A 13,299-nucleotide genomic window follows, 5' to 3' on the forward strand; every position below is an offset into this window, starting at 1 on the left:
ACTTTAAAAGCTAATTTATGGGCCGATCAACATTTTCTTAACGCTTTACAGTAGTTGTATTTACATATGAGGAAAAAAAACAGTAAGAAGTGAAGGACAAACATTTAAGCTAATTGTTCATTAGCTGCAAATATCCTTCTCTCCTCAAGTGCTCTGTAAGCGTTCTTGGTGCTCAGAAAATGCCCAAAATAAATCCCTCATAATACTAGCTATCTGGAATTCTTTACTTCCTGAATGTACAACCTTCAAATTATTCATCCGTCTTCTCTGTTTTTCCTGCAATATATTTTACAGAAGAAAACAATGAAAACACATAGCCTGTGAGGATTATTATTACCCTATATAAACAAATTTCTGAAGTAAAATTCTGGATACAAACCTACCTCTGATATATGCACCAAGGCTCCTATTGATGCTTTAATATTTTCTAATCCCACTAGTTTTTCAAGTATCAACCAAGGCCTAAAATCGACAATTAATAGATTAATTTTAAAGAGTATTATAAAAACAGTTTTACTAAATCAGTATATATACAATTTTGTAAGAATTGATAGTTATATTTAAAACAATTACTGCAAAAAAAAGAAGAAAAACAAATTGACAAGCCTGGTTTCAACGTTAAACTGAAACAACATAGTAACAATGAAAACCATAGCAGACATCAATATTTAAGAGCTAACATGTAGAACACCTGCTGCCAGTTGAAGATGTTATGATGCAGTTGGGATTATTCAAAAAGTCACACAGCTCTTGCAACTCTTTTTCAGAATGCACCATAATGGCTCCCCTATTATATACCTCCATTGACAAATTTGGAAAAATAAAGACTCGGACTGAGAGAAGTATGTCTCCGTAAGAACTCTGTAACTGTAGATGGACATAACTCTTTATCCATATTTGTAATCAATATCATAAGATGGAAACTATTTTTCATCGCTCCTTTTTTTCTCTTTAGCCAAACATCTTTAACTTCCACATTTTTTCTCACCTATTCTCACTCGTCCTCTTCATTTCCCTTTACCTTATTTCTATTCTCTCTACCAAACAGGTCCTAACTAAAACGACATTAGATTTCCAATCTATTGAATATTGTACCCAGCATGACTTGTTTAGTTTCTGGCCTGTCATGGATGTGAGGGTAAGGTAAAAGCCTAACGGTTAATAGCCGAAACATGGCTGAGCAAGAGTGTCACGACCCAAAGACTCAGTAGGAATTGGATCATTATGACATTTGACAACCCAACACACAAGCCGAGATGGACATAAAAATGTGAGATATTTAGTTAGAGCAAACTGGGGAGGTTTCTACGTAACCATAAAAATCACATGATTTGGGGATATCAGGGTCGTAGATAAAGGGTATCAAGTATCCGTTGAGCACGGAGGAGTAGCTGTTATTGAATATAAAACTAGGTATAAGACTAATTTCCTTATTATCCATAGGGTATTATTACATAGGGTATTATATTTATAATGAAGAATGATACAAATATATATGGCAACCAAACATAAATATGATAAATATGAAAACCTCATCTTCCAAGTCGGTTTTGTGAGGTTGCGTTTCACTTAACATCCACTTCTTAACATATTAATTTGAATCTTTTGTAATAGGTTCTATTGTGAGTCAGTTTGTGTTTACCTTTTTGAGTCCATTTTCATCATTTTATTCGGTCCAAATCTTTGTTTGAATCATTTGAATTTTAAATTCCAATTCTGTTTTGTCAAGTTTTGATCATTGCTTATTTTGTCAGAAAATTCAAAAGTGTGACTCTGATTTGACCTCGTTATGTGATAATCTGTTTGAATGTTCAAGTGCATTCCATATGAGCTATGCACATAGTTAGGAATCACCTTCCAAGTTCTAACATATCTAAATCTTTTAGAAATTAACCTCTGCTTCAACCAACAAAAAGATGATATACTTTTAAGATAAAAAATAAAAAAATTTCAAAACAATAATTCATAGAGTAAATTAATTCAAAAATAGAAAAAAGAAATTAACTTTTTATCACTAACAGTGCATATGCTGATTGAAAAACAAATGCATTTGGGGACTGAATATGAGTAAGAGTGCATATGCTTTGGTGACAATACAACAATTTTATCACTAACAGACACTGAGTATAAAAGAAATTAACTTTAATAATATTTAGGGTATTCAAGAGACCATGTTCCCTACTGGTCTCTATTTTCTGAAAGTATAATCATTTATTAAAATGACAAACAGATCTCTCTCTCAACCTTTGTTATTTATAGATGATATCCACTACATTATATTCTTTTGTTGCCCTTTTACACTCAACATTTAGTATCATTACAACATTGTCGATCTTAAATCTCTGCAGTACAGGTTTCCCTTAATAAAAAAAGTCAGCATCCTCTAAATGAATAGTCCCCATAAACAGTACTTTGAATCTAAAAACTAAGTTCTCAACAAGCAAAAAGAATATACAGTTTGTGGTTATATATTGGAAAATACCATTAATGCATCAGTGATGCGCTAAAGAAACCTTGCATATATGAAGGAATAAAAGATCAAAATCGAATTACTGAGATAACCTAAGCAAGGAAATTACTTATCATTTTGAAAAACTTAGGCACAAAATATAAAAGATACTACCTTCTTATGGCCAACACTTAAGGGTTATAATTAAATAGGAGACAAATACAGACAACTCAATGAGTTCACTTAGCACTTAATTTACAAAGAAGTAAACCAATTATAAACAATTAGCACTTAAATAAAAAAAATCCTTCATTGAATAATCCAAATAGAATATGTATCTTTAACATAAAGTCTCTAAGAAACAATGTTATTGGCATCAATTATGTCCAACAATGAAGAAACAGTCAGTCAATTCTTAAGCCAGGAAAATAAGTTCTTCACACAGTGGATCTATGGTCAAGAAAAGTGTATTAGCATAGCATAGAATATGAAAAAGATGGCAGCCAGTGTAAGGGATCTGAAAGCATGAGAAACAACTCAACGTCTACATTCTGCTTTTCAGCAGTTTAAAATTAAATGTCCAAAGGAATAAAAGATTTTTGGTTGTGTATGTTCGTTGATGAGTACTGACCTTCTTTGATTCCAAGCAGCGTTTCTCTGAGGAACATATATTTGTTCTGGCTTTTCTGGGGGCAAGCAATAGAGAGCTGGGGAGCTAGAAAACAAGAAACAACAATGTTTAGAGAAATTATTATGCGCACATTAAGTAAAAATAATAGCAATAAACTACATGTAAGAGGATATGCTAAATTTTCACCAGGTGTTGCCATAAGCTTTAGCAATAAACTACATGTAAGAGGATATGCTAAATTTTCACCAGGTGTTGCCATAAGCTTTGTAGAAATTTGTGGAGCCAGAGTGTGCAAGATAGGAGAACAAGAAAGTAACTCGTATCAGAAAGAGGCACTTCAGAGGCAAAGCATATGAAAAAACCATATTAAGAAAAGAATTAGAGAAACTTGTTGTATTTCAACAAAACAATATACCTAATCTAAAACCTATTCCAAAAATGAAACAGACAAAGGGTAATAAAATTAAACCTTGATTCACAATCAAACATTCCAAGCAACACCACAGACAGATATGGAGGAGGAGCAGCAGCGAGTGCAACCAGCTCCAACACTGGTGCAGGTATTTTGGCTCCCCTTTCCTACACCAGCAGTAGGAAGTATTTCATTGATTGCTATTCAGAGTCATAGACGCCTCCATCATCAGAGAAATCATCAAATGTTCGCATATCAAGCTGGTAACGCGAGATTCCACCTATCCCACCAAAACCTCTACAAAACTATGAACCTTCTTGAGATTTATCGGTGACAAACTCAAGAGTGCAACCAAACCGTTTGTATTCATTTGCAAACTACTCCAAAAGAGACAACTTCTCCAGAGATGAAATGTTTTGAGTTACAACACATAGATCGAACATCAGTAGATTGAACAAAGAACAAGAGAGCCAAGATCGAACACAGTCTTACCTTGACGGTCAGTGTGAGAGCGCGCCAGAGCACCTCGAACTCGCTCAACCCACAGATGGCTCGACGCCTCGACGCCTCCAACTCCACGCTCAACCAAGCAGGAGAAGACAAACACGAAGGAGAGCAGGAGAAGACGAACACGAAGCCAAGCAGGAGAAGATTGTGGTGCGGTGAAGGGTTTGGGGGAAAATTTGATGAAGGCGGGGAAGGAGGTTAGGGTTTAGTGATAGTTTCAGAGAATTAGATTAGATGGAATATTCCTGAAATTAATGACTAGAGGTGAGGGAGGGGATATAGGTTGGTAAGTATTCTAAAAATTAAAAAATTATATTTTAGGGGCGGTTTTGTTATAACTGCCAGAAATACCTGCGGTTTTAGACATAAACAACAGGAATTATTCGAGGATTCTAAAACCGTCGATAAATAACCCCTCTTAAAATTAATTATTTTTGTAGTGTATTGACTCTAGTTTCAAATCTCTTAAAACAAACAATTAAAACTCATCCACTTAAATTTATCAATTTATATTCTCTCTCATTCATTCTCTTAAATGAAGACACCCTTATTGCTGTAAAAGATTGGGAGGTATGGATTTGCACCGATTTGTCGTGTTCAAATCAAATCCATCTTCCATCTCGCTGAGTTGCGCGGATTTGTGGATGAGAAGTGTACACTTCTTAACTTAATTTTACGTCATCTTCCTATTTTCAAGCGCAACTCCATGGTGGCTATGTTGTGTAACTAACCGTTCAACTTATGCGAGGAGGTGAAAGTTGGGATGCTGGGAGAAACGGAAGGGAATCAGTTATTGAATCGGTTTCAACATTCATATATAATACATATAGTTAAACCAGTTATATATATATATATAGTAGTAAAAATAATAAATAATATTAATAATAATAGTTAATAATAGTAATGATAATAATAATTATTATTAATAAATAATAATATATTAATTTTAACTATAAGGGTGTAACATCCCAAAATATAGTAATTACCATAAATTAGAATTAATTACAATTAACAGTTAAAACATGCAGTCTTATACTAATCATAAAATTCCAAAACCGATCGTGCTTACGTACATAGATAAAATACCATACAGCAGTATTTCAAAGTTCTAAAGACGAACCCCTTTTACAAACTTTAACCGAACGTCCAAAAAGCTAACCGAAAAATAAAAGCTACAACTTAACGAGCGCTCTAGGGCTCGGCTTTAACCTCTACTTCGACCAGATTGGCGTCCTCCAAATTTTCTTCTTCCAGCGTTTCTTCAAGCAACGCCTCTCCGTCTGCTCACATCCACACGGATGATCATTGCATAGACAAGACGAACGTTCATGGACGAACGACAACACAAGGAAATAACACAGGGTAAGCTTATTGAATTTAATTCACAAGTCATTCATACACATAGCATTTTAACATTCATAAAATATCACAACACATAAAATCAGTTTAAACTCTCATAAGACAGACCGTCCGGACTGTATGAATCCATGTATCTACAGGCGTTCGTGCACCCGGGTGATGTGATAACTGGAAACATTCAACAGCTGTCACCCGAGGTTAGCCCTATCAGTCCAAAGTACTCATTAGGACTAGGACCTCCTGCCGTTCCCACACATGACCTACTCCCCTCTACTTGAGGACGAGCACTCACGGAACATCAGGATGAACTGCCATCAGCAGATTTACCATGGTCATACTACACAACTTCTCATATTCAAATCATAGAGATGTTCCTCCTTGGAACGCTCGTTCAAATTCCATAATCATAGTTTCATCTCATATACCGTTCACACATTATACAATTCCCTCTAAATCACATTTTCATTCTTAGTTCCACTTTCATAAAAAGACGAGCGTTCAGCCCCCTTCATAATGAGGACGAACGTTAACATGATACCGAGAGATACTCGTTTCTGAAAGAAAGAAAACGAACGTCTTTCCAAGGACGGACGTCATGACCACTTGAATCAGTTAAATGAACTGACTCTAGAACGATTTAACTGATAATTAGAATAATTTAAATTCAATGACTTTAGATCGAATCCAATGAATAAAGACATCGCAAGGCTTTTATATATTGATAACGGATACGAATTTATAAAAGATGTTAACCGCCAGTCAATGACCGCACGCGTAATGGATATTTATTTACTGTTTGGACGAACGCTATTTTCATACGTTGGGAATTCAAGGTTAAGGACGAGCGTTCGGTATAAGACCGAGCGCTACCCATAACGAACGCTCTGGGTCGAGACCCATCGCTGAGGCGGGATATTAATAGAAAGAGAAATTTATAAGAAAATCATAGTGAAGAGAATTATTTAGGTATGACTAAGTATATAAGGTGGTATTTTTCTAAGCTTCTCACTTTCTCGCATAACTCTCAGTGCACCTACGTTTGGCCGAACGCTCAAACGTAAGACTAATAGAAGAGGGCGTTCGTCCTAGCTCAGTATTCTTTCCAAATGAAAGAATTATGTTTTCAAGTAAAGTACAAAATACCGAACGGTCAAAGACTGTTCGATAACGAACGTTCATTTTCATAGCATTTCATATTTCCAGTCTCAATTACATTAACTCATTTTTCAGTATAAACTTTCATGCATTTAACTACGCATATCATAGTATATTTCATAAATTTCACATATCATCTCATCATCCAGATCATACATCAAAGATTAATCATACAGATTTCATACTTCATAATTTCACATACTTCATACAGCACAGAACATACACATGAATTAAACTTAATAAGCTTCCCTTACCTGGATCAGTAGTGAACGAACGTCCTAACGCGAAATCCCGAATTCACCCAACTATCACTTCTATCCTCAGACCACTCAACTTCTTGCGAACTAAAACAAAATCCATAATCAAAACTTGATTCAGATAAAGAGAATGCATGTAACCATATTTGGTTTTACATGAACCCTAATAATGAACAGCTAAGGGACGAACGTACCAGAATTCAAAACTTGAACTTGTTCGGTTTGATGGAAAGCTTATGACGTCTGGATTGCTTCTACGGTCTCTGAAATTGGATCGGAGAAGAAGAAGGTAAGTTATGGTAGAGAGAAGATGGAGGTTCTAGAGAGAAGGTAGAGAATTTGGAAATCAAAGGTTTAGGGAAGAAGATGAAGCATGCAGAGAAGTGGGAGAGTGTTTTTCAGAAAAGTAATTTCTCTCCCCACGTAGGACGAACGTCCATTCACCTGCTGCCACTTGGATTCCACTAACGTTTTCGAATGTTCCAAAGTGACACTTGGCAGCTGCATGCAGAATGAGTGTGAGTGCGTTTTAATGGCACTGCACGTGTGGCGAGGGTGCATTAAATGGTGCTCAGAACGAGAGGGTGTGGGTGCGTTTCTTAATACAAATTCTGGACAGGATTTTTGAGTAATAATGACGTGATTTGACAGGTGGAGGTGGTTTAAATTTTCGAGACCTTACAAAGGGTAAAATAATAAGTTTATATTTTAATTTATTAAAAAAATTTATTTTATTATATTTATCAAATCACTCCCCGACATTCATAAACCTTTTCTTAAAATCTATCCACATTCACTTATAAAAAAACAACATAAATTTTATGTTCTAATCTATCCACCGAAGTATATATAGCGCTTTCTAATCTTTTTTTTTATTAGTGATATAAATTTAAATGTAAATAGTTAAAGTTATGTTAAAATAAAATTAAGGTTGTTATTTAAAATTCCAAAAATATAATTTATTATTATTATTAATATTTTTTATTTAGATTGTAACATCCCAAAATATATAGTATAAACTATATAAATAATAGTCAACATCACAATATGATAGAACAGTTAAAGACTTGTAGATAAGGAGTTAATCTTACAGTAATCCAAAATGGCTATAAAATTTAAAACTTTATCTACAATAGAGTTACTAGTAAAAAAACAGTTTTTAAACGCATCTAATATGTTTCGGTTTTTACAATACCGAAGCATATTAAAATGCGGTGGCATTTTTGTAATTAAGAGAAACTTATATGCCTCGGTTCATTGAAGACCTCACTCTACTGCCTCGGTTATTTAAGAAACCGAGACATAAAAGCCTCTGCAAATACACCCAATCCCGTAAGATAATCAAAACCCTACTGCATCGGTTAGCAAATGAACCGAGTTAGTAGTGCTCTTGTGTGCCTCGTTTATTTGTTGAACCGAGTTAGTAACCCTTTTTACTTGTTAAAATTAGGCTTAATACTTGTTTTTGTCCCTCTTTTTAAGGGAAATGTTCACTTTTGTCCTACCTTTTTCAAAAAGTTCAATTTGGTCCCACATTGTGAAAAAAGTGTCCAAGTTAATCCTTTTTGGTCACGGCGTTAAATATTTAACGATTCTGCTGCCAGCTAGGAGTGTGGTGTGCAACGTGGCTTTTTACTTGCGTAACGTGGCAGTGACAGTTTAGGGTTTAACTGAGAACGTGGCAGTGAGATTAAAATTGTGATTGTTAGGGTTTGATTTGGGAGCCTATTTCGAAATTGGTCTTTGAGGATAAGCATTTTGGAGAACCTGCAAATCAAATTTGGGTGATCTTGAAGGTGAAATCTGCAGAGGATATCGAATTCCGCAAATCAAATCACGTTAGAGGTTTTTCGAAAATGTTTTCATTGTTGTCGCGTTTGAGGGGGTTTAACTATGGGTGAAAGGTGAAATTGTTTTATGTGGAAAGTTGTCTTCTTTTGATGCATGATAGTGGTCCCATAGGTCTTACTTTAACTGAAATTAGTGGTCCCCTGTTTGCATTTGCAGGGTTCGGGTAGGGATGTCTGATGACATGTTTCGGGTAGTGGTCCACCATGGTGGGACCTTGATCAAAGAAGTCCCCTTTAATTATATAGGGGGAGAGATAACTAATTGGGACGTAGACCCCGATAAATGGTGTTATTTTGGAGTTTTAGGTTCACTTAACCATATGGGATACATGCAAGTAGAAGAATTATATTACAGTGTCCAACATGTTCTACATAAGGTTGATGATGATAAAGGAGCTATGAACATGATGAATGTGGCTAAGTATTTGGGGGAAGTGAACCTGTATGTTGTGCATGGGGTGGAGGAAGCAACTATCTTACAAAATGATGAGAATGAGATTCTTTTGCTATGTGAAGGTCATGCAGAAAGTGGTGAGGATAGTGGCGAAGAAGGAATGGAAGACGTAGTGGAGGGTGCAGTGGAGGTTGAGAATGAGGATGCACGGGATGTTGAGAATGTAAGTGAAGGATTGGAGGTTCAGAAGGAGGATTTACTGGATGTTGACAATGAGGATTGGTTGGATGTTGAGCATGACGATGCATTGGAGGTTGAGAAGGAGGATTCAGTGTATAATGAGGATGTTCAGCATGAGGATGCAGAAGATGATGAGGTTGCAGTGGAGGTTGAGAATGAGGATGAAGTTGAGAGTGTAAGTGAGGCTGAAATTGAGGTCGAAAGTGAAGAAGAAGTGGAAGTGAACAGTGATGATGCAGCAGGAATGGATGATTTGAGGGGTGATGAATACGTGGATGATGAAGACAGTGAAAAAGAAACCCAACAGTGTAGGGGTTTGTCAGATGATGAGTGGGAGTCTGATAAGCTTTTAACTCCTGAAAATAGTGCAAGTGAGGAGGATGACAATGATGATACAATAGATGTAGGTCCTTTTTCAAAATATGCAAAGCAGAAGTCCATGGCAGATTACAAGTGGGAAGTGGGCACTATTTTTACTGACAGGGAAGAGTTTAAGGATGCTATTAGAAGGTATGTTGTTCATGCTGGGAGGGATCTAAAATTTATGAAAAATGATAACCGTAGGGTGAGGGTGACATGCATGGGTGGCCAAGGTAAGTGCCCATGGCTAGCTTATTGTGGTTATTTGCCATCACGAAAGATTTGGCAATTGAGGAAGATAATTGATACTCATAGTTGTAGTAGACAACTTAATATTAAACTGATGAATGCTAAGTGGTTAAGTCAAGAAATAGATACATCTTTAGTTGAGAATCCTAGTTTAAAGGTGAGTGATATTCGTACTAAAGCATTAAGAAAATGGAATACAAATGTTACAATATCCAAGGCAAGAAGGGCAAAGTTAATTGCCACAAGAATGGTTGAAGGAGATTTCATAGAACAATATAAAAGGGTGTACGACTATGGACATGAGCTGTTGAGGTGTAATCCAGGCTCAACAGTGCAAATTAAAGTTGACTCTCATAATGGTGACCCAATCTTTCAAAGAATGTATGTTTGTCTGAAAGCTTGTAAAGATAGTTTCATAAGTTGTAGGCCCATTATATGTTTAGACGGATGTTTTTTGAAAGGTGTTTACAAGGGGGAGCTGCTGACTGCTGTTGGTAGGGATCCAAACGACCAAATGCTTCCCCTTGCCTATGCAGTAGTAGAAGTGGAGAACAAAGACAGCTGGACATGGTTTTTGCAATTGTTAATTGAAGACCTTGGGGGCAGTGAAGTATGTGGAGGGTGCACATGGATGTCAGACCAGCAAAAGGTATAGGATATGGTTTTTGCAATTTAGTTAATGATTTTGTATACGATATGGTTTTATTACTAAATTTAATTGTGCAGGGGTTAGTCTTAGCTATCCAAGAGCTTTTGCCTCGGGCAGAACAAAGATACTGTTTAAGGCACCTCTATGCAAACTTTAGGAAAAGGTTTGGTGGGCAGTTATTAAAAAATCTGATGTGGAGTGCTGCAACCACCACATATCCCCAGGCTTGGGAGAGAGAAATGCTGAAAATTAAAGAAGTCAATGTTGAAGCATATAAATACCTCATAGCCATTCCCCCAAGGTAACCCATTAGCCATTATATACACATTACTATCACAGATGTATTGTAACCCATTTGAGAAATCTTATTACCACAGGTTTTGGTCAAGGTCTCGCTTCACAGCTCAACCAATGTGTGATACCCTTGATAACAACATCACTGAAGCTTTCAACAGTGTCCTCATTCATGCAAGAGGAAAACCAATTATAACAATGATGGAGGATATCAGATTGTATCTCATGAAAAGGTGGGCCACCAACAGAAGCAAGGTGGCATCTATGGAGTTCACAATATGCCCAAAGATAAAGAACAGGCTTAAGAAAGAATGTAATTTGTCTAGATTTTGGCTGCCAAGGTAATCTTATTACCACAGTTTATATACATCTTCTTATTTACGTTCATTGATGTGTTTTATTTCTTTCAGTTGGGCTGCACGAAAGATTTTTGAGGTTAGGCACACTTCATCTGTTGGGAACAAGTTCACAGTGGATCTGGACACTAAAGAGTGTAGCTGCAGAAAGTGGATGATCAGTGGCATCCCATGCTGTCATGCAATTGCAGCAATGAACTACTGTAATGTTCATCCAGATAATTTTATACCCAGTTGGTTCAGAAGATCCACATATGAAGAGGTGTATGCGTCCATAATTTTTCCACTCAATGGTCCCCAACTATGGCAAACCACAAATTTCAATGATGTACTACCACCACTGATAAGGAAGTTGCCTGGGAGGCCGAAGAAAAAACGCAAGTTGGAGGCATGGGAGTTAACTAAGGATGACACTCAAATGCGTGTTGGAGGGCATAGGAAAAAGTGTACCATTTGCCGTCAGACAAAGCACAACAGGAATAACTGCCCTTTACGGCCCCAACCAGCAGAAGCAAACCACCCACCAGAAGCAACCCAGCCACCAGAACCAACTCAGCCAACACAAACAACCCAGTCATCAGAAGCAACCCAGCCAGCAGAAGCAACCCAGCCAACACAACCAACACAACCAACCCAACCACCTCCAACTTCCCAAGCATCCCGTCCACCAAAATTCAGAGTCAGAAGAAAAGATAGATAGATAGTTCTGGATCTTTATTATGTACTGTACGGTCTTATTTTGGTAACAGACATGTATTGTCTTTTTAGATGAATTGGAGGATATATGTATTGAATATCATGTACTTTGGTGACAAACCTAAACTGCGTTTATTTCATTAATCAAAGTGCTTTCATCATGTTTTGGTCAAAGCTTGTATTTAGATTTCTAATATGTGCCATTAGTCACTTCTTAAAATGCATTATTGGGTTGACCTGTTTCAATCTTAATATGCATTATCTGCTTGTGAGGCGTACGGTAGAGGACGAGCGTCCTAAGCGAGTGGAGGCAACAGGGCTGAACGAGCGAAGCGAGGACGAGCGTCCTGAGCTAGTGGAGGTAACGAGGGGCGAGGACGAGCGTCCTAATCGAGCGGAAGCGGAGCGAGCGGGGCAACGAAGGGCAAGGACGAGCGTCCTAAGCGAGTGGAGGCAACAGGGCTGAACGAGCGAAGCGAGGACGAGCGTCCTGAGCTAGTGGAGGCAACGAGGGGCGAGGACGAGCGTCCTAATCGAGCGGAAGCGGAGCGAGCGGGGCAACGAGGGGCAAGGACGAGCGAGCGGAGCGAGGACGAGCGGAGCAAGGACGAGCGTCAAGTTGTGATATTGTGTATTGGGATACCCAGAGTGGCAGTAATAAGGAGTTTTTATTCAGTTAAGTACCATTGTCAATAGCGAGAGGCAAGTTACGTACTCAGGCACGTAACACTCAGTCATATGCATTATTGGGTTGACATGTTTCAACATCTTTAAACCAAATGGAGAGCTTGTATTTAGATTTGTAATATGTGCCATTAGTCCTCAGTCATATGCATTATTCGGTTCACCTGTTTCAACATTTTTAAACCAAATGGGGGACTGATTCGAACATTTTGTACATTGCATTGCATAACTGATGTTACACCAACCAAAACACCTTCCCATTGTCAACGTACTTCTTTCAAGCATCCAAATACATAACAGGTATTAAGCCAGCTTATAACAAATACCCAAATTCACGATCTAACTAAATCAACCTAACCACAACTTCAAAATTACAAGGTCAACCACAATAAACACACACAAAGCTATAACTAACAACTTCATCATTTTCTGGATTTTTTGCAAATCCTTCACTGCATTTTCCAGCTCGCTTATTCTCTTCAGAATTGTGCAATCTTTTTCATCCACGTTGTCTTCACAACACCACTTGAAAAAGTTACAGCAACTCCCAATTGAAGATCCACCCTGTTATTCACCATGTTAGGGAATCTATGAACAAATGCATCAAATCAACTAAAGAAAACATTAACTGACAAGGGTATACTTAATACCTTGTAATGAGGACAACCCCAAAAATTTCTCCCAGCATTCTTCGTGGTTCTGGCCACTTTCATTACTGCAATATCACCACAGTAACAAGTAGGGATTAACCCACCTC

At 37.3% G+C, this 13,299-nt stretch overlaps 1 protein-coding gene across 1 annotated transcript; it reads left to right on the forward strand.

Moving 5' to 3' along the window:
• The first annotated feature begins 4,039 nt into the window (after positions 1-4,039).
• Positions 4,040-10,518, forward strand: LOC128197902 (uncharacterized). Its single transcript, XM_052880751.1, has 3 exons — positions 4,040-4,196; positions 6,948-7,029; positions 8,778-10,518. The coding sequence occupies exons 1-3, from the start codon at positions 4,040-4,042 to the stop codon at positions 10,516-10,518; spliced, it is 1,980 nt and encodes a 659-aa protein (XP_052736711.1).
• Positions 10,519-13,299: the final 2,781 nt, after the last annotated feature.

The sequence above is a fragment of the Vigna angularis genome, chromosome 7 (assembly GCF_016808095.1).
Source record: "Vigna angularis cultivar LongXiaoDou No.4 chromosome 7, ASM1680809v1, whole genome shotgun sequence".
Classification (NCBI taxonomy): domain Eukaryota; kingdom Viridiplantae; phylum Streptophyta; class Magnoliopsida; order Fabales; family Fabaceae; genus Vigna; species Vigna angularis.

Bases quoted from the DNA above. Each gene is read 5' to 3' on its own strand.
- LOC128197902 (XM_052880751.1), top strand. From the start codon at position 4,040: ATGGCTCGACGCCTCGACGCCTCCAACTCCACGCTCAACCAAGCAGGA. The intron at 4,197-6,947 runs GTTAGGGTTTAG...AATAATGAACAG, and splicing joins TGATGAAGGCGGGGAAGGAG to CTAAGGGACGAACGTACCAG. The intron at 7,030-8,777 runs GTCTCTGAAATT...TTGCATTTGCAG, and splicing joins ACGTCTGGATTGCTTCTACG to GGTTCGGGTAGGGATGTCTG.